At 44.8% G+C, this 23,620-nt stretch overlaps 1 protein-coding gene across 2 annotated transcripts in view; it reads left to right on the forward strand.

Moving 5' to 3' along the window:
* LOC147703408 (carbonic anhydrase 4-like) overlaps nt 1–23,620 on the forward strand; it is a 136,220-nt gene that overhangs the window by 77,168 nt on the left and 35,432 nt on the right. For both annotated transcript variants that reach the window (XM_086931841.1, XM_086931842.1), the window contains exons 6-7: nt 4,202–4,291; nt 4,779–4,848. In XM_086931841.1, coding sequence (XP_086787967.1) covers nt 4,202–4,291; nt 4,779–4,848 — 160 coding nt within the window. The remainder of the gene's footprint in view (nt 1–4,201; nt 4,292–4,778; nt 4,849–23,620) is intronic.

Genomic DNA, 23,620 nt, shown 5'->3' on the forward strand with positions numbered 1-23,620 from the left:
TCTGCTAGAAATGAATGGCAGACTCAAGTTAACCTCATCAGAATTGACACGTTGTCCCACAGGATGGATCCTCTCAAAGAAGGGCTGGATAAACAGACAGTGAGAACAGGCATGGCTTCATAGGGTGTCAGAGAGCAAGGCTATCCCACCTCAGGCCAAACTGAAATGCTGCTCCTAATGGAGAGAGTGCTGGAAGTGATGTGTGCATAAATTAATACCTGGAGGCGAGATCCAGGTGAAATAATGTCAGAATTCTGGGACTTGCAGAGACCACAGATATGGGCAAACCTGAAATCTTTGTGCAAGCACTCCTTATTTAGCTTTTTATCAGGGCAAATATTGTTGATTTTTTTCATAGAAATGGGGCATGGATCACTTGTCCTAAGACCTTTGCCGGGTACACATACTACGGCCATAATGGCAGACTATTCAATTTTTAGTGTCCACAAGATATCCTATTAGTGTGAGAAAAAGCCCAGACTCTTGTTCTTGCCTGCCTTCACTCCCATTGTACAGGAGGAGTGGTGGGCATTCAAGCCTGTTGATAAAACAGTTTTGAAAGACCGAAACGTGGAATATGCAATGTTATATTTGGCTAAGCTTAAAATCCTGACCTGGGACAAAACCCTGAATCTTCACAGACACCAAGATGGGGATGTAACCTGTAATATTGAACGTTGGGAAAGAAAACAAAAAACAGACATAAATCAGTGCAGCCAGATACTGAACTCCCCTTCTAGAGATGTACATTGAGTTGGGACATTGTAAAGTGCAGAGTGACGTCTGGCTTGTTGGCTGCGTTGCTGGGATGAATGTATTAAAAGCACGGCTGAGGGGCTGCAATATACGTGCTGTCACTCGAAGATATGATTTATTAGGAATGGTTATTTATTCCATGTTCAAGTGGTTAATATGATTGTGACTATTACTTCTTGTGGCTGATCCTTTCCAAAAAAAGGTTTAGGCTGTGTGGGTGTGGCAACTGGCAAGCACCCAGGTACAGTTTGCACATGGTGGGATTGATGGAAGGAGAGGGTGTGAAGGTTACTGTCCAGTATAAAGGGCACTGTGGGTGAGGGGAAATTGTTGAGTTTTGTTATGTTACGGCATTAGGTCAACTGTGGGTTAACTGTTTGACTGGATTCTCCGGCACGTGTGCCGCTGGATGGTACATTGACTACAAGTGCAACACGCAGTACAAAAGGGGGTGGTGATGGACGGAGCATCTGAATCAATCAAACACTCACACCCAGTCAAAGGATCTGGGTTTAATCCATCACCGTTCTTTAGCCCACTCTGCCACCCCAGTTCAGACATGGCTATATGCAAATCAGTCTGACCCTGTGCCTCATGGGACCAGTCCAGCCCGAACTGCCAAGCCATGTCTTCTCTGGACCGGAAACAAGCTTCCGAGGACCGGTTTCTGGCATTCCAGCTGTCTTCAGCCCGGCTTGCTTGAATCCAGTGGCAAAGTGAGCAAGGGACTCACGTCTGAGCATACCCTGCCACACTTATGGCGGCCAAAAGCGGTACAAAAGGGGGTGGTGATGGACGGAGCATCTGAATCAATCAAACACTCACACCCAGTCAAAAGATCTGGGTTTAATCCATCACCGTTCTTTAGCCCACTCTGCCACCCCAGTTCAGACATGGCTATATGCAAATCAGTCTGACTCTGTGCCTCATGGGAACAGTCCAGCCCGAACTGCCAAGCCATGTCTTCCCTGGACCGGAAACAAGCTTCCGAGGACCGGTTTCTGGCATTCCAACCGTCTTCAGCCTGGCTTACTTTAATCCAGTGGCAAAGTGAGCAAGGGACTCACGTCTGAGCATGCCCTGACACACTTATGGCGGCCAAAAGAGGTACAAAAGGGGGTGGTGATGGACGGAGCATCTGAATTAATCAAATACTCACACCCAGTCAAAAATATCTGGGTTTAATCCATCACCGTTCTTTAGCCCACTCTGCCACCCCAGTTCAGACTTGGCTATATGCAAATCAGTCTGACCCTGTGCCTCATGGGAACAGTCCAGCCCGAACTGCCAAGCTATGTCTTCCCTGGACCGGAAACAAGCTTCCGAGGACCGGTTTCTGGCATTCCAGCCGTCTTCAGCCCGGCTTGCTTGAATCCAGTGGCAAAGTGAGCAAGGGACTCACGTCTGAGCATACCCTGCCACACTTATGGCGGCCAAAAGCAGTACAAAAGGGGGTGGTGATGGACGGAGCATCTGAATCAAACACTCACACCCATGCAAAAGATCTGCGTTTAATCCATCACCGTTCTTTAGCCCACTCTGCCACCCCAGTTCAGACATGGCTATATGCAAATCAGTCTGACCCTGTGCCTCATGGGAACAGTCCAGCCCGAACTGCCAAGCCATGTCTTCCCTGGACCGGAAACAAGCTTCCGAGGACCGGTTTCTGGCATTCCGGCCGTCTTCAGCCCGGCTTGCTTGAATTCAGTGGCAAAATGAGCAAGGGACTCACATCTGAGCATACCCTGCCACACTTATGGCGGCCAAAATCGGTACAAAAGGGGGTGGTGATGGACGGAGATCTGAATCAATCAAACACTCACACCCAGTCAAAAGATCTGGGTTTAATCCATCACCGTTCTTTAGCCCACTCTGTCACCCCAGTTCAGACATGGCTATATGCAAATCAGTCTGACCCTGTGCCTCATGGGAACAGTCCAGCCCAAACTGCCAAGTCATGTCTTCCCTGGACCGGAAACAAGCTTCCCAGGACAGGTTTCTGGCATTCCAGCCGTCTTCAGCCCGGCTTGCTTGAATCCAGTGGCAAAGTGAGCAAGGGACTCACGTCTGAGCATACCCTGCCACACTTATGGCGGCCAAAAGCGGTACAAAAGGGGGTGGTGATGGACGGAGCATCTGAATCAATCAAACACTCACGCCAAGTCAAAAGATCTGGGTTTAATCCATCACCGTTCTTTAGCCCATTCTACCACCCCAGTTTAGACATGGCTATATGCAAATCAGTCTGACCCTGTGCCTGAAGTGCAACACAGCAGCAACAACAGGGCCGACTGCACTGGGCGCTGACCTGGAGCGCGGCGCTGACCTCAGGTGGAGGCGCCGCGTTTAGGAATAACTTATGATTTAAAAGCAGCTGATGCAGAGATCCTTCTGCATCCAGATTTCAGGCAGCAATAAAAATGTCAAGATAACTCTTGTGATTAATGTTCTTGCTAGACAGAGAGAGCTGAGTTTTGTCTAGTGGCAGTTTTGACTTGTCGTAAAGTAGCGCAGTGGGTTAATATTCCTGCTGCAAACAACAGAGCTGTATTTTGTAGGGATAGCTGAGTGGATAAGTAAAGCCAGCCTTTACCAGCACTTTAGAGCAAAATAAATCTGTGGGAGAGAGAGGCTATAGAGAGAAGAGGGGCCCTTTTGCCAGGTGGTAGTGTCGTAATCTGAGGAGGCGGTCATGGTGGCGGGAGGGGGGGTGTTTTGCGGGCGCTAATAAAGATTGTCACACTGAGCACCACCAGCGCTAAAGATGGCCCTGGGCAGCAACAAGCCAGTTGCTTAGACACCAGCATGATGTCAGAAGATACACCATTGAATATTAGCATTCCCAGCCTGAATGTATGAGGAGCGCAACAATCCTAGGAAACCTGGGCGGGTTCTTGCACGTTGAAGCAGGCATAAAATGCTTGTGGCCTTGCTCCAGGAGGCGCAAATGACTCTACAGGGGGAGGGTAAGGGTAGATTTGCTTAGGGTTGGGGTTATCTAGGTGCTTCTCCACATACTGTGCCCTCTGGAGAGGGGTAGTGATATTACTGCATACAGATGCCCCTTTCCATCTTTGGAAGCAGAGGCGGGCCTCCTGTTCTGTGTCTGTTTATCAGTAGATCTGCTTGGATAAGGGTAAATCTCCCTTCCACAGGGTTAGCTCATTCCTTTTTCAGTTACAGCATCTAAGGCCAGGGGCCGGACTGGGAACCAGAACCAGCCCTGGCAAAGTGCTGAGATGCCCCCCACCCCCCCTTCCCCCGGGGGTTGAGGGTGCCGCCGAGCTCTTTGCCGGGGCAAAAACGACCCTGTAACAAAAAACGGCCCCCAGGGGCCCAAAACCAGCCCCCACCCGTGCGGCCCACAGGGGGATTGCCCGGTGCCCGCTACGGCCAGTCCGGCCCTGCCCTCTGAACCAGATGCTTTAATGTTTCTCTCTTTCAGATGCACATCGTCCATACCAAGCAAGACCTGAATCTGACACAGGCCAAGAAGGATCCAACGGGCATCGCTGTCCTGGGCTTCTTCATTGACGTAAGTAAAAACTGGTCAAAGTGCCCGGGGTCAAAAGCAAACCTTGCTGTTTGGGAATTGTTGAGCTAAGGGAAATAGTAACTTTAACTGGTGCTACCTGCTGATATTTCTTCCTGCTGCTGATTGTTTGACTGTGCCTGGTACCAGCTATTCTGTTCTTAGTTATCATAGCAAGAGCTGCTGTAATTTTATTGAATCAATATCTGCTGGTGGGCCTGTCCATCATTCTTGATATTTCCGGGGATATATGCTGGTTATCTGCGCCCTATTTACTTTTTAACTCTTCTTGCCCCATGATTGTTCATGGTGAAACCTTCTAGTGGTTCTTTCAGTTACTGAAGACATTTGCTGGGTTTTTTTCCATTAGCGTTTATGTCTGATATCAGTACCCAGTGACAGCTGCTGGTTTTTGCTTCCAGTGGTGGATCAGCGGCTGCTGGTGTACAATCAGCAGCACTCTAACCATTCCCATCTCTCTTTATCTCAGGTGTTAGAAACAGCTAATACATCAGGACTCCTGAATATTTCTAACCTTCTGTCGAGCGTCGCTTATAAAAGTAAGTATGAGTGCGTCTAAAGCTCTGAGTGTTGCAAATTCATGTGTTCGATTTATCATTTCTAACTTCCTCTCTAGCCATAAAATAACATAACATAGCTTGTGTATTTGTAAAGCACACATTCACCCAGAGGTCTCTTGGCGCTGAATAACAGATGTTCATTGTTACACAACTCAATGGCACTCATTTTATCGACCTCAGATGGATGAAAGGCTGAGTGGACCCACTGGGATTTGAACATGTGACCATGAGGTTGAACACAGGCCCCTGCAATGGGCGCATTAGTCCACTGAGCCACCAGACCTGGCTTAGCGGGCTCTTAGGCGGAAAGGGGAGTTTGTGACTTGTGAGGTGTGCCAGACTTGTCTCACAATTATTCCTGTCTCATCTAAAGTGTAGGTAACAGTGATTCAAAATGCACAGAAGATAGCTAGTAAAACTATTTTTCTTGAAATAGTTTCAGAAAGAGCTGACTACAGCTCCAAACCCAGTTCTATCAACGCTGGACCTTAGTGGTGTCAACAGAAGGAATGCACAGATTGCCCGCAGAAGAAAGCCGTAAATATATCCCAATATCAAAAGAATGAGCAGCAAAATGTCAGTGTTTCACGTGCGCCCTAAAACCTTGCAATGGCCCTGGAGCACACAGTGATTAGAAGTTTTGCTATTAATTGTCATGGATATTATGCAGGTCTTTGAGGATTCTGGTGTGTGCGATCTGACCATGTAATACACTCACAAACACTGTCATGGGTCCAGTCAGGCTCATTTGCAAACCTCTTGCTCAACCCTGGGTAGCTGTGGATTCGAGCAGCAAGGCTTAAACAAAGGAACGTGTGTAATGCATTGAGAAGCACCAAACAAAAGAACAAGAAAGACATACAACAAGAAAGAAATCAGACACCAATTTATAGCAAGCATTTGCAATGCAATAGGTCTCGCATTTAAGTGAGTTTGAGCTATTAGCATTGTCAATGACAATGCCTTTTATTTATGTTTTGGTTTTTAAAACAAAGAAAAGGCATTGTTGTTTACAATCCCAATAGCTTAAACTTGTGTAAATGCGAGACCTTTGCATTTGCAATGCAATAGGTCTCGCATTTGCTAGAGCTAAAGCTATTGGCAGTGTAAATGACAATGTCTTTTACCTATGTGCTTTCCTTTACAGTGCAGTGGCCTGTGCGCCACCTCCTGCTGCAGCTCCCCTTCCAGCTCTAATTTTAAAGCTTATCTGCGACTGTGTGGCATGTCTTGTCTGCCTCCTCTTACACCCGCTCCCACCCACACAGTGCACCAGGGTTATTATGTATTGGTGCTAGCCTTGTTCATCTGATGGGGACGAAGTGGGGGGGTGTTACTGCGCCCTCATGCCCACTGTGAAGGGGACTTCAAGGGGTCTCCATCTGCCACCACTGCACCACAGTTAAGTGTGCATTTATGCCAACTGTTGCTTGAAATGTAGGAAGCACTGAAATGAAAAAGTAAGTTTAAATCCAAATCTGTAAAGGTTCTCTAGGTGCTGGGGCCGTTGGGGAGATTAAGTGACTATTGCCCAGAATCACATGCTACTGAACTGAACTGCTGCCGGGATCGAATCGTGGAGCCCTGCTTTCCTGGGCGCTGCTCCACACCTCCCCATAGGAAAAAGTACTGCATGTTCAACTTGCCCGCTGTTATTCCCATATCCTGGAGCTGATTGTTTCCCTATGGACAGCAGCAGCTTGATATTTATTATCCGTAAGGGCCGGACTGGGAACCCAAACCAGCCCTGACAAAGTGCTCGGCTGGCCCCCTGGGGTTTGGGGGTGCAGCCAAGCCATTTGCCAGGGCCGGTTCCGGACGATTTTGTTACAGGGGCCGATGTTGCAGCTATAGTGCAAAAACAGCCCTGTAACAAAAACAGCCGCCCGGCGGGCCCAAAACCAGCCCCCGCCCTAACGGCCCACCGGGGAAATGTCCGTTGCCCGCTAGGGCCAGTCCGGCCCTGTTATCCATGCCCCAATCATGGCACAACCGTAGCACATCTGTATCCACTTGCTGTTCTATATGTTTACTTCTACGTTGTAGTGGCTCATAACTCCAAAACTGATTTTGCGTATTCCATTTACTAGGACACAGCCGATGGGAGCTACAACCTGGATGTAATTATATTTTACGGAGACATGCAGCTTTAATCCTCCACCCCGTGTCTCATTCTCTTTTTCATACTGTCTAAATTTTGCAATGAAACCAAAACAACCGCCTCACTAATGATTTTTTGAGAAAGCCATATGATGGGTTTCTGGACAACATAGAGCCCTTTTTTCCAGAAACATTTAAGTAAATATTTTGTGAGATGCCTGTTTGCGATCCGCATGTATGCAGGAGCTCTTTGCTTTCCCTTTAATCAGCCTCTTGGTTGTAAACGGAGATCAACACACCGTATGCCAAATTGACAAACAGTGTTAGCTGGTGGCGTACTGGAGCCGATTAGACATTCTTCTCAGCCAGAGCTAACTAGTAAACTATCACTGAGAGAATACAGTATTAAGTTTGGCCAGGCATCCCTGCTGCCGCCTCTTGCTGCCATAGGCGTTTGTGTTCAAACAGACAGGGGGCTGCAAGAGCACAATCTGCTTACTTCGCCAGGGCCCCCAGCTGTTTACAGCCACTTTCCGTAGCCAAGCCCCTGCTAAATGCTCAATATGGCTGTGGCGCTGCCATTCACTTTCAAGCTGCCCTCACTTTCAAGCCTCATGTAAAAAAAAGTGACTGGTACCTGTTTCGGCCTCCTGCGCAGTCTCAAACCCATTCTGGGATGATAGTGCAATCGGTGGTCCAATCTGGCTTAGACTACTGCAATGGTCTTCTGCTTGGCGTCAATAAAACAGTCACTGCTAGACTCCACGAGTACAAAATGCAGCAGCGCAAACTTTTTGCCGTACCTAGGCAGTGTTGCACCTCCAATCTTCTCCACCGTCTTCATTGACTGCCCATTAAGCAAAGAGTTCAGTTTAAAACCTTATGCCCTATTCATAAGATTCTGCACGGCCAGGGTCCCCAAATCCTGCAGGAGCTCTGCACCGCCTATGTTCCTAGGCATGCACTACGCTCCGCCGATCAACAGTTGCTATGAATCCCACGAGTTTGCCGTTGCAGAGCTGGGGGCCGTTCCTTTAAAGCTCAGGCCCCTGCACTGCGGAACTCTATCCCTCGGGCTGCCGGCAGCACTCACGATCACTGGGCATTCAGGAAGCTGATTAAAACCTGGCTTTTCACATCCATCTACCGTCATTTCTTCCGGCCTCCCATTCTGCTAGCGCTGGGACACCCTGTTGCTGGGGCAGCCAAGCACGGTATAAATCACCATAATATAACATAACCTGTGCAGCATGGAAAGAGCCCGGCCTCATGCACACATCACCGAGAAAGAAACCCCAGCCTGGAGACAGACAGCTAAAAAATAGACGTAACAGCATAAAAGGGGGTGCCGCGCCTCAGTACATAAAAGCTGTGCGTGCGGCGTTCCATGAAGTGGGCCCGTGATAAATAAAAAAGCACACAAATGAAAATAAAAGTCACAAGGTACTGCAAACAGGTACCCATATTTTGGAACATGCGCCCATGTCAATAAATGCTGGGCCTGCGGCAAGCGTGAAGTGGGCGCTGTGATTAGCGTGATGAATAAATACACATAAATGAAATAAACAGCGCGCTGTACTACAAACTATACTACCTATAGTGGAACAATAGCAGCAATTAAAATTTGTAGTCCGCAAAGGTACACACAAACGTGATCATTGTAAGGAAACTGAAGTTGGCCAGGACTCCCGAGTGAAACCCTAATCCTTCTTAATACAAAGCCCAAAACTAACTAACATCTTACTAAAAAAACAATGAAATGACAGTCGACAGCGAAAATTGCTAAAAGCCTAAAAAATATAACCAAAGAAGGCAGAGGCATGGCGAAAGACGTGTCCCTGATACAACTGTGGAATAAGAGGAGGTTGCAGGGAGGAAAGATACATTTAAATGTAATCAGCTATAGTGCTGAAACTACACACAGGCAAACAGAAACAGAGCAGGGAACCAAGAAAAAAGTATTCCCCCAGAGAACAGACAAAGCACTGGAACTGTAGTGTAATGAGACAGAACTTAGTTCTTGCTGCATGGGAGGAACGGAAGAGAAAAATGAGAGACAAAAAGGCAGGACTGATCACTGGCAAGCAGGATTTTTGAAGGACACTGCAACAAACAAATCAAAAGCAGGGGGATGACTTTAAGCCAACATAAGAAATTACAATAGGTCTTGAATGCTCGACCTAAAAAGGAGGGACAAAAATGCAAGAATGACCACTAGCAAGCAGGGATTTTTAAAGGACACTGACATAGACAAATGAAAAGCACTCGCAAAAAAGGGGATGGACTTCATGCACACAGACTGATTACAGCAGGTGTCAAAGAGACAGCTGCCCTGTCCAGCTGGACCTAAAAACGGCCCACACACTGACCTGTCAGACCAGTCCATCGGGCACAGCTTGATTGCCCTCTAGGCCGGTCCTACACTGACAGGACCATTTAGCAGATCCTGCAGGGTGACGTCCCCTTTGACAACTTTATTCTAGTGATCCTTCGCCTAGGCAGGTTTTAAGTTCTGTTTTTAAATGGGTTATGAACCACGAGAAGCAGTTAAACAAAATCATATAAAATTGGCTATAAGACAGGCTCAAAAGCCGGGCATTGCAGCGGAATGTTAGAGAAAACCCTTGCAGCTGGTCTCTGGAAGCAAACACGGGCTCTTATGCAGGAGTCTGTACAAGTGCCGCACATGCCTCCTTTACTTTTCTACGGTAACTCGCTTGTTCTTCGCTCACATTATGATGGGAAATGTAATTAATCGAATGTGAGCTTTTTTACATTTGGCCTGTTTATTTTTGCAGCAGTGGTTTTTGCAATCTGCACGGTTTATGTTCAGCTCGGCTGGGCCTGCGGTTCTTAACAGAACTGCGACACATCTGCTTCTTAGTGGTTTTGCCTGTGTCATCAACTTTTAAATTGGTTTTATACGGTGCCTGCACTGAGCTGCTTTAAAGGGCTGCAGAACACCGACATTCTGGCAGAACACACACACTTTTATGGAAATGCAGCACACTTCAAGAGGCACCAGCATGGTTTTATTTGAAGAGCTTAAGGCCAACAGGACACTTTACTTAGCATTGTTCTGCAAACTGTTAGCCTGTGAAGTCTATTGTGTAAAGAAAATACAAATGAATCCACATATCGTACAACAAATGACAGGTTTGTCGATGCTGCGTAAGCAGCTGCAGGGCGATTGAGTGAAGCTTTTGTACCTTTTGAAATCGAGGTCGTACTCAGAACTTTTACGGGTTCTGCTTGAGCACGCGCACATGCACGCGCACGCACACACATGCGCGCCAAAACATGGTCTTGTGCTTCCCTTTTAAAAATTACTGTTTTCTTGTTTGAAGTGTCTAGCCCTGGAATTCAGATAAGAGCAATGTGGTCAGTCTTGCAAGATATCAGGCAGCCAGGCTCCACAAAAGCGTCTGAATATATCTTCTGTAGTAGTGTAAATTGTCAACAAAGGCAATCAGAGGAACATAAATTAGTGTAAACAATGTAAACATGACAAAAACATTCCACGTCGAAGGACAGGCTCTGCGCCCCTCACCCCCCAACCTCACCACCGTTGTTGTCCTCACATGCACAGAGGCATAGCTGTCCTCACTCGTCTGTTTCTGATACACCCTCTTACTATACTCACTGGGGTCTCTCTTTTACTCCCTCATTCTCCACGTCCCTCTTTCTATGCCTTTCAATCGTTCCTTCTTGTAGATAGCACTGTCTTTCTCTGTATATTAGTGCACGTACAAGTAGGTACCCAGGTATGTGTGCTCGCACATAATTAGTACTTCTACCCCCAAAACTAGTGATTTTCCGATCCACAACTCACAGGAATGGTGACAACCCACAGAAATAATTTCAGTAATTCATTGGATTCACTGCAATGACATCATTGCTGTATATTACGAATTTCAACCAATGAGAAGCTCAGGTGCGTTCGCGTGCTTTAGTTTTTTTTTAAAAGTGATAACTGGTAACAAGTAATATTATCCCATGGTCCCATGGTGTGCTCTTGGTTCTGCTAATGTTGACAAACCAGATTTCAACGGTACTTCGGGTAACAGAAACAACTCCTCCGTTGGCAACGTTTGGGCATAATTTCATGAAACTAAACTTTTCATCTTGTGCTCGTGAGGTATTTGCATGCATCTTTGGTGCCAATGTGCTTGCCTGACTATGCGCTTGTTTGGTGAATTAAATAATAGAGTCGATAACGCTCAATCCATTTGTTGTAATGATCTACACTCGATGGCACACACAACACAAATCTAAACCGTTTACACGAAAAACTTCAGGTTGAGAAGCGTGCTCTCTAATTAGCACGTACCGCTTGAAATACGGCACATTTACAAATTCAAATCACATATTTATGCCTCAAAACGACACCTTATTTTGACGAATTCAGAAAGAGGGTCAGCTCTACATTTAAAAATTTAAATCGTTATTTTACACAACGGGAGCTAAAAACAAAGGCTTCCAACTTTCAGGCCGTGCTTTTGCCAATGGAAAATTGCAGCAGTGCAAGCTATGTAGCCCAGAATGTCGGTGCAAATCTGCACTAGCATTTTCTAAACTGTTGGAAAAATGAAAAAAATGTGTTACATTTGTGGCACTAATGCAAAAAAATGGCAGATGGCGGAACCTTCATAAGGATGCACCTAATCCGAAATAACCTCAATAATAAATTTGCCCCTTTCTTAATACTTAAAGAGGGATTATGTGAACACCGATAAGACACCCGCCATCACAATGTCAGTCCTAAACAGAACTTTAACATGTAACGAAAAAAGCACAGGTGCACCATAAATTAGAATTGTGCAAAAATAACAATATTCATGTCAAGGCACAGAGAGTGAAGTCCAGAAGTCTTGTTTGTTTAATTCTTTATTTTTCAACAGAAGAAAACGAACAGCCGACGCGTTTCGTCCCAAGACGGGACTTCTTCAGGGCTGTGTTTGTAAGAAAAACATATAAAACATACAATTAAAATCATGCACTATTGGATAACTCAGCCGAGCCACAATAGTCACAAATTAATAGAACATTCGTGTAAAATGTTACAGAAGGAATGATCCTGTTTGCTTACAGTTTTGAGCCAGTCTATATATGGCCCACCCCAGACAAGTTGAATTGAACCATAAAGGCTAATGTACAGACTAAATCTTGTGAGGGTTTCAGAGAATTTAGACAAAATAAGGTACATATATAAAATTCAAATGACACAGATTTTTGAATATATAGGCAATGATAAGTGGTCAGTCAGAATTCATGAAAAAACATTGTAAACATGTAATCAGAGCATAAGAGAACAAGCTTAGAAAAAATAGTACTAAAAATTGACATGTGAAATGAACTATGATCGCCATCTGAAACGGAAATATGAGGGATACACACACACCTACCAAGGAATGAAGAGACAAATTCCTGGCGACGAAAGTGAATGTGTGGTAAACAACCGATGGAGAAGGTAAATCTCGTAGCTCCAAACAAGAACTGGATAGGGAGAATAAAAATAAAAAAAATAGAAAAAAAATATGAGACAAGCTAAACAGATGTATGTCATAGGCTGGCTAAAGAGGAGCAGAAGGAAAAAAGACCACATGTGAGGTCAGCAGCTTAGGCCCTATCTGTAATAATTTAAATGAAAAGAGGGGGAGATGAGTGGTGGGGGGAAAAAAATATAAACGTAAGTGGCTCACATAGAATTGTAAAAACGTCTGGGGGTCTATTTTATTTCTATCCTCCAGGATTGTTGTGCAGCCGGGCTCGAGGATGTGGCAGCAGCGCCTGGGGATCTGTATATTAGTTCTATCCTCCAGGATTTTTGTGCGGCCGGGCTTGAAGTATGGCTGAAGAAAAAGGGAAAAAAAAGAAAAAAAATAAGAAGAAATATTAAAAGTAGTGGATTCTATTCTGCAGTCTACACAGGGAGTGGCTGGGATCTCTTTACATTATCTCTATTCTAGGAGTACTATATAATATAAATAGTACTAACGCGGTTATCAAGACCTAATTATCTGAACTGTCACATACGTGAAGCTTACCTAGATGTGTTTATCAAATGGGGAAGATCACTTGTAATCAAGATGTGGATCAAAGTATCCTCGGTGCACCATCCATGAGTTGTGCACCTATATATACATGGAAAAGACATTGTCATGAGAATAAATCTAACTGAGATGTAAAAAGAAAAACCGAAGGCGACACATAGAGCGTAAGTAATTTACCTAAGCTTATGTAAACGACCCCTCAAAGCAGAATGTGTATAGTTATAAAAATCTCTTCCTGTAACTCCGCCAGATTCCTGAGCATGAAGATAAAAGAAAGAAAAAGTGCATAGATACAGTTATCAAAATAGGAAAAAAAAGTATGTAACAAAAGATACAAGCTGAGAAGGCTTCCGAGGTCTGAAAGTTAGTTCAATGTTAGCAAAAAACTTGCCTATTACTAAGTGGTTAACACCGAGATATATGTGAATGAGTACGGGGATAAGGAGTCAGTAAATGCTGATCAAGACTCCCTCTGCATCTTAAGCCACCCGTACAACAATTGCGTTAGTACAAGTAGGCTTAGCACAATGCGTGTCAGGCAGATGGTTGCTTCTAAAAAGGGTTAAGGTAGAACCTCGTAAACACACGGTGTCTAGAGCACACGAGGTTAATGCGGATCGTAAAGCATCAAAATTGTAAACTTAACACATTCTTAAAGACAGTCCAAAAGGCAGCATAACTCAGGTTACGCAAACGAGCAAAACAAAGTATCGGCTGCCAACTAACAATACCACAGACGTTTTGCATTTCCACTTACCGCGAGAGAAAGATGTAATGTCATCCGAAGCCCGTGTGCTGCTCACCGTCAGTACGTATAGCACCTGATGGTGAAAATACATTTCATGCGCCCGTATATATACCCCTTATAATTGAATAATAAGGTTCACCTGGCTTCTATTGGCGCCGAGCATAGGCGCGAGATTCAGGCGTGGAACAGCGGCCATCTATAAAGGGTGTCAGCATCAAGGAAGTGAATAGTGAAAATGGGAGAAAATAACCCAAAATCCACAACAAAAACCTTTCTGCAGGCTAATAAATGATATATACTGTTTAAAAATTCCCAAGCATTGCACCAGAGGTGTTGAAAAGGGGGCTAATCATACCAATAAAGAATTGTAAAGCGAACAAAAAATGGCGGCCATATTGGAACGGGTCCGACGACCAATGTATTGAACCCGATCTGGTATAGTGGCTACCCAAAGTAGCAAAGAAAACCCCACAACTGGCATAGAGTGAATAACGAAACCTTACTACGGACAAATAAATGAAGTATGCTTATTTGAGAATAGCCAAATATAACAGCGGTAATATTGAAAATAAGAACTGATCGAAAATTTAAAAAACGGATGAGAAAAGCGGCCAAATTGGAGCGGGTCCGACAGAAATTGTGAAGGTACCCGATCTAATATAGTGGCTGCCTACAGTAGTGGGGAGAACAACATGACTGTGTGTATATGAGAAGGATAAGCAGCCAAACAATGCACCAAGCTCGTGTATTACCGAATGTGGAGTATTCAAAAGCCGGCCAACGAACTAAGTAGTTAAGCATAACGAAGACTGAATAGGAAGCCTACTATAACGAATATAACCAAACTAAGTAAATATAAAGGGGAGAAAAGTGACATTAGGAGTTCTTGTGGACAAAATAAATCATGATAGCCTGACCATGTATAGGAAGATTTCACATGTCATGATGAGAAAGGGGAGGAAACAAGCAGTGGGATGTAGATTATTCAGAAAGAAGAAGGATCACCAATGTGTAAACTTAATAAAGAACAACGACATCTATTATACTTGAACTATGTGACAAAATTATACATATGGCACGACATACCCAGTGTGAATTATTTACAAATTGTTTACAAAGTATATGTCCAGGAGAAACTTCATGGACATATATTACAAGACCTCTCCTCTCTGGTATGGTAAAAAGATCAGCGACCATCGAGGGGGGGTTTGACATGAGGTATGGGAGTACATATCATTGGAGGATTAAATACCAAAGGATGAAGCATGAAGGCAATAACATGGGAACATAATAGTGGACGTAATCATGAGAAAATTATGTCAAAAAGTGATGGATCTCATCATCAAACTTATGACAAAATTCTAAAGTTCTCAATCTACATATCCACATGGCCTCCTTTCTTCGCAGGGCTACCAGTCTATCCCCTCCTCTGGGGTTAACTGGAACATGATCTATGCCCAAGAACCAAATGGTGTCAGTAGGTAAATGTTTCTCCTGCATATGATTAGACATGGCATATTTAAGTCCCCATTTCTGTGTGCCCTGACATGTTCTTGTACTCTTATCTTAAGGGCCCTTTTGGTGCTGCCTACATAGATCTGGCCACATGGGCATCCTAGAACATACACTACATAGGTAGTATTACAATTAATGTAGTGATTAATTGTGTATTTATGTGTAGTGTTGAAGCAAAATTCCTTGGTTTTGTCTTTGCCTAGGCTGCACATATTGCCTCCCCTGCAGGTGTAAAAACCCATCAACTTATTACTAAGCCAATCCATCCTTTTCTCTATGGTAATGTAGCTAGGGCTAAGAATATTTCTCAAATTGGGACCACGTGCACTAATGCTTTAGCTGTAAACATTGTAAGCTAAAGCGCGGGTGCCGCGAGTGCTTCAAATGTAAGGTAATAGATTATTTCTATTTCTTTACTTTTAAGCAATTGCGGCACCCGCGCTTTAGCTTATGTTGTTTACAGCTAAAGAGCGTACGGCGATTGTAATAAAAGTAAGCAAATAAAAAAATGGAGGCCACGCCTTTCTTTTCCTATTTGTTGACTTTTGCTACAATCGCAAGACTCACGCTTTAGCTGTAAACATCATAAGCTAAAGCGCAGGTGCTGCGGTTGCTTTAAAAGTAAAGAAATACAAAAAAGTTTTTTTTCCATTGCTTTGCTTTTGAAGTAATCATGGCACCCTCGTTTTAGCTTAAGTTGTTTAAAGCTAAAGCATGCAGCCGCGTGTAAATCACTTGTAAAAAAAAAACTGTAAATAAAAACCAGTGGGAGCATCACCTTTGCAGCAGCTACGATCGGAGCACAACAGATGGTCGACTCGAAGGAAATAAAAGGAGCACACCAAATGCATGAGGATTGTTAAAGGGGCAGTCTTTCAATGAATAGCAACTGCGGCAAGATAAGAAACAGAGGGGCATATTATCAACAAAGGGCGTTACATTATCACCACTTTTATCGGTAGGAAACTGCCGATAAAGCGGCGATAATGGGCTTGATAATGTGCTCTATGAATTCTAATCGAAGCCCATGTTAGATGTCAAGACATTTAAAATGGGCTTCGATTGGAATTCAATAGAGCATATTATCAAGCCCATTATCGCCGCTTTATCAGCAGTTTCCTGCCGATAAAAGCGGCGATAATGTAACACCCTTTGTTGATAATATGCCCCAAAGTGACCAAAATAAACAGGCAGCAGCCATCACGGGCAGGAAAGGAAGATAAATATTGTCCCACGAAACTCAGATATGGAACCAAGGCATAAAGTTACAGTAGTCAGGCCATGCTGTGTGGGAGGAAACAAAAGGCAAAAAGGGGGGACAAGAGGAATGACAGACCAATAACAACAGAGGATTTTTAAAGGACACTGAAACAAACAAATGAATAGCAGTGGGTGGACTTTACCCCCAGAAGATACAACAGGTTTCGAAAGTTCGACCTAAAAATAGATTATATGTTTATGAATTTTAGAGACCAAGATGAGCAAAATCTACTGGAGGGTTCCAGATATATAGATTTTTAAGACAACATAAATCTCAGTTTTTTTAGTCAAAAGCACAAACAAGCATTGGTAACCGTAAAGTTTCAAATTTTCGTAAAGTTTGGAAGAATTCTGTTTGGCTATCAGCCCAGACTTGGTGACCAATTCTGACAGGGAGAAGGTTAGGGAGGCCAACAGGTAAGATTTGGACAGTTACCTGGTCACTAAAGCAGCCTCAAGTCCAGTTCCATATTTTTCATCAAAAACGCCATAGACTTTAAAGTTGTGGTCCTGATGCTGGGGATACAGGATGCTGAAAGATGCTCTGGCTGCTGTACGTGAAGTCCAGCGGTGTCCTTTGGTTCAGGCCCAATGTCCGTCCTTCTTAGGCAGTCAAACCTCACTCTGGCGACTCTCCTGGGTCCGGCAGACAGGGGTTGCAACTTATGAATCTGGGGTGAAAATCGTCTTAGCTGCACATTGGCGGTCAGTGGCTATTCCATGAAGAGGGCTACTGACTAGCCAAACAGGCTACTTCCAGCTTTTATGGTTTAGTGCTGGGAATTGGAGGTCTGTAAACTGGCCCTTGGAGTTACTACTTCAATCTGTGGCTTGGGAGCAACTTGTCCACGAGCCAGGCACAGTCCTGTCTTTACTAGCCCAAGGAGCAGCAGGTGCAACCCAGTTGGTTGGTGCAGCCTTTCTTGCCAGGTACAGGGGTCAGCAGGGCAGTACTTCTTCAGTTCTCTCTCCAGTCCAGATGTGATCTGAGTTTCAGGGTGACAGAGATGTCACATGAGCTACCAGGATCCCTCCCGCCCTGTGACTACTTCTGGCTATGCGTGGCGCTAGCAATCCCCAAGTGCACTATTCTTCCCAATGTCTTGATGTCTGAACCCCTCCTTGGTAGTGAGGACCTTGGTAGCCCACCCTAGAGGTGTGGCTACCTATCAGATACACACCCACGGAAAAATAGTGTGGCTACTGGTTGTCCCTCTCTGTTCCCGCCGCCAGCCTATCTACCTGAGAAAAGGGGTAGCCCTCCAGAGTATGTTTGACCTTTGCCTACCAAAGACAGTTTCCCCTTCGAAGCTTGCCTTTTAGGCCAACATCCTGTGTGGCTTCCTGCAACAAGAGGAAGGTACCACCTCCCTCTGTGGCAGGCATCTATTGTTCCTAAGCAAGGATAGGAGTCATTGACACATCTCCCCAGGAGTGCAGAAGTATGGCTGGTGGCCAGCAACTGTGCAAAGGCACCAGATAAAGTGGATAATGGAATGGCAACTTTCGAAAAGTTGCCTTTCCTCATGTGATATTAAATTCAACTTTTGCATCAAGTCGGATTTAATGCCAGGGTTAATTTGATAAGTTGAAGTACCAATTTAATTAGTCCTATTCAGAAGTTAGCAGGGATGGAATGCCAATGTTTAATTCTGTACTAGCCAAAGGGAATACTGACCTTTCCACAGTAAAAGACACAATTTGGAATCCTTACCCTTAGGAAACCTGAAAGTACATGTCCCACTTAATAATACACTGCTCCTTGCCGTAGGGCACGATAGGCCTTCCTTAGGGAAAACTTATATATATTGTTAGGAGAAGTGAGGGCTTTGCCGTAGGTTTAAATGGCAAGGCCGAACTAGCAGTTTTAAACCGCCCTTCCAGGCTAGAGTGACAGGCTGAGATACATTTTGTACTCTGTCACACTCAGGGTGGCACAAGCAGTTCTGCAGCACAGGGTGGACACTCCAAATTACATGCCCTGGGCTCCTTTGCTACCATGTACTAGGGACTTATAAGTAAGTCAGCTTATGCCAAGTGGGGATAGCCAATTTAGCCTGCACTTTGTAAAGGGTTAGGACACTGGCACTAACGTCTGATTGGCAAGTCTCCGCACACTCTCAGAGTCGAAAAACCAGCTGCATCAGTCCAAAACTTTGGGGGTGAGAATGCAAACTGAGACATTTCCCTTAAAGGTTCTAATGTATAAATATGGCATTTGGAAAACAGTGGCAAATGAATGAGAGAAATTAAGGAGAAGTGGCAGTGGAACAGTATGCTTTGTGAGGAGAGCATACCAAGGCGAGTCAATTCAACAAGCATTTGCAATGCAATAGGTCTCGCATTAGGAAAGTTTGAGCTATTGGTATTGTAAATGACACCGCTTTTATTTCTGTGTTGGTTTTGAAAAATTGCCAAATTATTAGCTTTGTCATTTACAATGCCAATAGTTATAAATTTCGCAAATGTGACACCTATAGCATTTGTAATGCAATATGTGTTGTATTTACGTGACTTGGATGTATTGCTATTACAAATAACAATGGCTTTTATTTTTTTAAATAATTAATTCTTAAATAGAAGTTATTGTAATTTAGCTTAAACTTTTCAAAATAACCTTTGTGAAGATTATGTTCTGTGTATTTTATTGTGATGAAAATCCAAGAACAGAAGTGAACTATTAACATCTTTTTGTGATATTTATAATAAAGCTTGAAACATTGAGAGATCATATTTGAACCAGTTGTTGTTGAATGGTGGCGTTCAGTGATGCTGTGGCAGCGCATAGATATGTTCTGGTGCCCCTGAGTGATGCTGTGGTGGTGCTGAGTGATGCTGTGGTGATGCGATAGAGTGAGTGCGATAGATAGATAGAGTGAGTGAGTGCGATAGATAGATAGATTGAGTGAGTGAGTGCAATAGATAGATAGAGTGAGTGAGTCAGTGCGATAGAAAGATAGAGTGAGTGAGTGCAATAGATAGAGAGAGAGCGATAGATAGATAGAGAGAGCGATAGAGAGAGAGAGAGAGTGCGATAGAGAGAGAGAGAGAGAGCGATAGAGAGAGAGAGAGCGATAGAGAGAGAGAGAGGGTGAGAGAGAGAGGGCGAGAGAGAGAGAGGGCGAGAGAGAGAGGGCGAGAGAGAAAGGGCGAAAGAGAAAGAGAGGGCGATAGAGAGAGAGAGAGGGCGATAGAGAGAGAGAGAGGGCGATAGAGAGAGAGAGAGGGCGATAGAGAGAGAGAGAGGGCAATAGAGAGAGAGAGGGCGATAGAGAGAGAGAGAGAGGGAAATAGAGAGAGAGAGGGCGATAGAGAGAGAAAGGGTGATAGAGAGAGAGAGGGCGATAGATAGATGGAGAGGGCGATAGATAGATAGGGAGGGCGATAGATAGATAGTGAGGGCGATAGATAGATAGTGAGGGCGATAAATAGATAGAGCGATAGATAGAGAGAGCGATAGATAGACGGAGAGGGCGATAGATAGATGGAGAGGGTGATAGATAGATGGAGAGGGCGATAGATAGATGGAGAGGGCTATAGATGGAGAGAGAGGGCGATAGATGGAGAGGCGATAGATGGACTGCATTTATGAGACGAGGATTATATGTTGATGCATTTATTCTTTTGTGTTGTAAAGCAGTCTATGTGATAGAGTGAGTGCGATAGATAGAGTGTGTGAGTGCGATAGATAGAGTGAGTGAGTGCGATAGAGTGAGTAAGTGCGATAGATAGATAGAGTGAGTGAGTGCGATAGAGAGAGAGAGTGCGATAGATAGAGAGAGAGAGGGAGTGCGATAGAGAGAGAGAGAGAGGGAGTGCGATAGAGAGAGAGAGAGTGCAATATAGTGAGAGAGAGATAGATAGAGAGAGAATGCGATAGATAGAGAGAGAGAGGGAGTACGATAGAGAGAGAGAGTGCGATATAGTGAGAGAGAGAGATAGATAGAGAGAGAAAGCGATAGATAGAGAGAGAGAGAGCGATAGATAGAGAGAGAGAGATAGATAGAGAGAGCGATAGAGAGAGAGAGAGTGTGATGGAGAGAGAGAGAGTGCGATAGATAGAGAGAGAGAGAGAGAGAGAGAGAGAGAGAGAGAGCGATAGAGAGAGAGAGTACCATAGATAGAGAGAGAGAGGGAGAGAGTGCGATAGAGAGAGAGAGTGCGATAGAGAGAGAGAGAGGGCGATAGAGAAAGAGAGAGGGTGATAGAGAAAGAGAGAGAGAGTTAGATAGAGAGAGAGAGCGCGATAGATAGAGAGAGAGAGTGCGATAGAGAGAGAGCGCGATAGATAGAGAGAGCGCAATAGATAGAGAGAGAGCACGATAGAGAGAGTGCGATAGAGAGAGAGAGCGCGATAGATAGAGAGAGAGAGAGAGAGCGCGATAGAGAGAGAGTTAGAAAAAAGCTTTTCCATGGAGGTGAACATGGGCGTGTCAACAGTGATTACAGTGTGAGAATATATATATTTTTTTTAAACAGCCATTTACAAAAAAATAAGGTTGGATTGAGTACAAAAACCGAGGCTGCACTAAACTTGTAGATAAATAAGTCTCTAGGGATAATAAACGGCGCTTAAGGGCCCTATTATCTTTGAAATCTTCGATATACTAATGCTAAGAAGTAGAAACAGATTCAGAAAAGGGGGTGGTGATGAACAGAGTGTCTGAATTAAGCAGACCACTCTTACCCAGTCCAAAGATCAGGGCTTGATCCATCACCGTTTTTTAGCTCACTGCACCATCCCAGTTCAGAACTTGGCTATATGCAAATTAGTCTGACCCTGGCCCAGTGCATCATGGGAACAGGGCAGACCAAACTACCAAGCCAATTCTTATACTGGGAAGGAAACAAGCTACCGGGGACCAGTTTCTGGCATTTCAGCCGTCTTCGGCCCGGCTTGCTCGAATCCTGATGGTGCAATGAGCTAGGGACTCACATCTGAGTATACCCTTCCACGCTTATGGTGGACAAAAATGATTCAGAAAAGGGGGTGGTGATGAACAGAGTGTCTGAATTAAGCAGACCACTCTTACCCAGTCCAAAGATCGGGGCTTGATCCATCACCGTTTTTTAGCTCACTGCACCATCCCAGCTCAGAACTTGGCTATATGCAAATTAGTCTGACCCTGGCCCAGTGCATCATGGGAACAGGGCAGACCAAACTACCAAGCCAATTCTTATACTGGGAAGGAAACAAGCTACCGGGGACCGGTTTCTGGCATTTCAGCCGTCTTCGGCCCGGCTTGCTTGAATCCTGATGGTGCAAAGAGCTAGGGACTCACATCTGAGTATACCCTTCCACGCTTATGGTGGACAAAAATGATTCAGAAAAGGGGGTGGTGATGAACAGAGTGTCTGAATTAAGCAGACCACTCTTACCCAGTCCAAAGATCAGGGCTTTATCCATCACCGTTTTTTAGCTCACTGCACCAACCCAGCTCAGAACTTGGCTATATGCAAATTAGTCTGACCCTGGCCCGGTGCATCATGGGAACAGGGCAGACCAAACTACCAAGCCAATTCTTATACTGGGAAGGAAACAAGGTACCGGGGACCAGTTTCTGGCATTTCAGCCGTCTTCGGCCCGGCTTGCTTGAATCCTGATGGTGCAATGAGCTAGGGACTCACATCTGAGTATACCCTTCCACGCTTATGGTGGACAAAAATGATTCAGAAAAGGGGGTGGTGATGAACAGAGTGTCTGAATTAAGCAGACCACTCTTACCCAGTCCAAAGATCAGGGCTTGATCCATCACCATTTTTTAGCTCACTGCACCATCCCAGCTCAGAACTTGGCTATATGCAAATTAGTCTGACCCTGGCCCAGTGGATCATGGGAACAGGGCAGACCAAACTACCAGGCCAATTCTTATACTGGGAAGGAAACAAGCTACCGGGGACCGGTTTCTGGCATTTCAGCCGTCTTCGGCCCGGCTTGCTTGAATCCTGATGGTGCAATGAGCTAGGGACTCACATCTGAGTATACCCTTCCACGCTTATGGTGGACAAAAATGATTCAGAAAAGGGGGTGGTGATGAACAGAGTGTCTGAATTAAGCAGACCACTCTTACCCAGTCCAAAGATCAGGGCTTGATCCATCACCGTTTTTTAGCTCACTGCACCATCCCAGCTCAGAACTTGGCTATATGCAAATTAGTCTGACCCTGGCCCAGTGCATCATGGGAACAGGGCAGACCAAACTACCAAGCCAATTCTTATACTGGGAAGGAAACAAGCTACCGGGGAGGTTTCTGGCATTTCAGCCGTCTTCGGCCCGGCTTGCTTGAATCCTGATGGTGCAATGAGCTAGGGACTCACATCTGAGTATACCCTTCCACGCTTATGGAGGACAAAAATGATTCAGAAAAGGGGGTGGTGATGAACAGAGTGTCTGAATTAAGCAGACCACTCTTACCCAGTCCAAAGATCAGAGCTGCATGTGGCCTCATGTCACAACTCTCTTTCAGACTGTTCTGGGACTTTGTATACCATGGTTCTTTGCATCCATGGAACTATATGCCCATACCTCCACATGCAAAATCAAAACTTCATGTCCAAGAAAGCAAAGCGCTTCTGGCTTAAATCCAGGAATGGCTGAGCAAGCGTGTCACACATGGCACCAGGATACCTGGCAGCTGCGTGGGAGGAGCCAGTGGTAACCATGAATTTGTTTGTTCAGCATGTAAAACAGGACGTTCTCCGTAGCTGTTTGAGACACGTAGATAAGCCTTATGGGTAAATCTGGTTTTCTTTAGTGCTAACAAGAAGGTAGACTAGAGCATCCGTGGTGCCAGGAAGGGGCAGAGAACTGACCCATATTAGTAACGGAGGCATGTTCAAATGTGGCAGAAAACATCAGTGACGTGACTTTTACGGTGCTGCAGAATTGTCTCCTGTTCATGCGACACAGGGATGTGCATTTTCAAACAGTAATGCAGAGCTGAGGAGTGGAAGCCGCCCTCAACACAGCACACGTCTTGTGCAGCTCCCGTAGCCTTTCAGCCAACAGAACCAAAAATATATAATACACTTAAAAAAAACATATGTGAAAGGGAGGGGCTTAACATACCAGAGT

Source organism: Lissotriton vulgaris, chromosome 7 (assembly GCF_964263255.1).
Source record: "Lissotriton vulgaris chromosome 7, aLisVul1.2, whole genome shotgun sequence".
Taxonomy (NCBI): Eukaryota; Metazoa; Chordata; class Amphibia; order Caudata; family Salamandridae; genus Lissotriton; species Lissotriton vulgaris.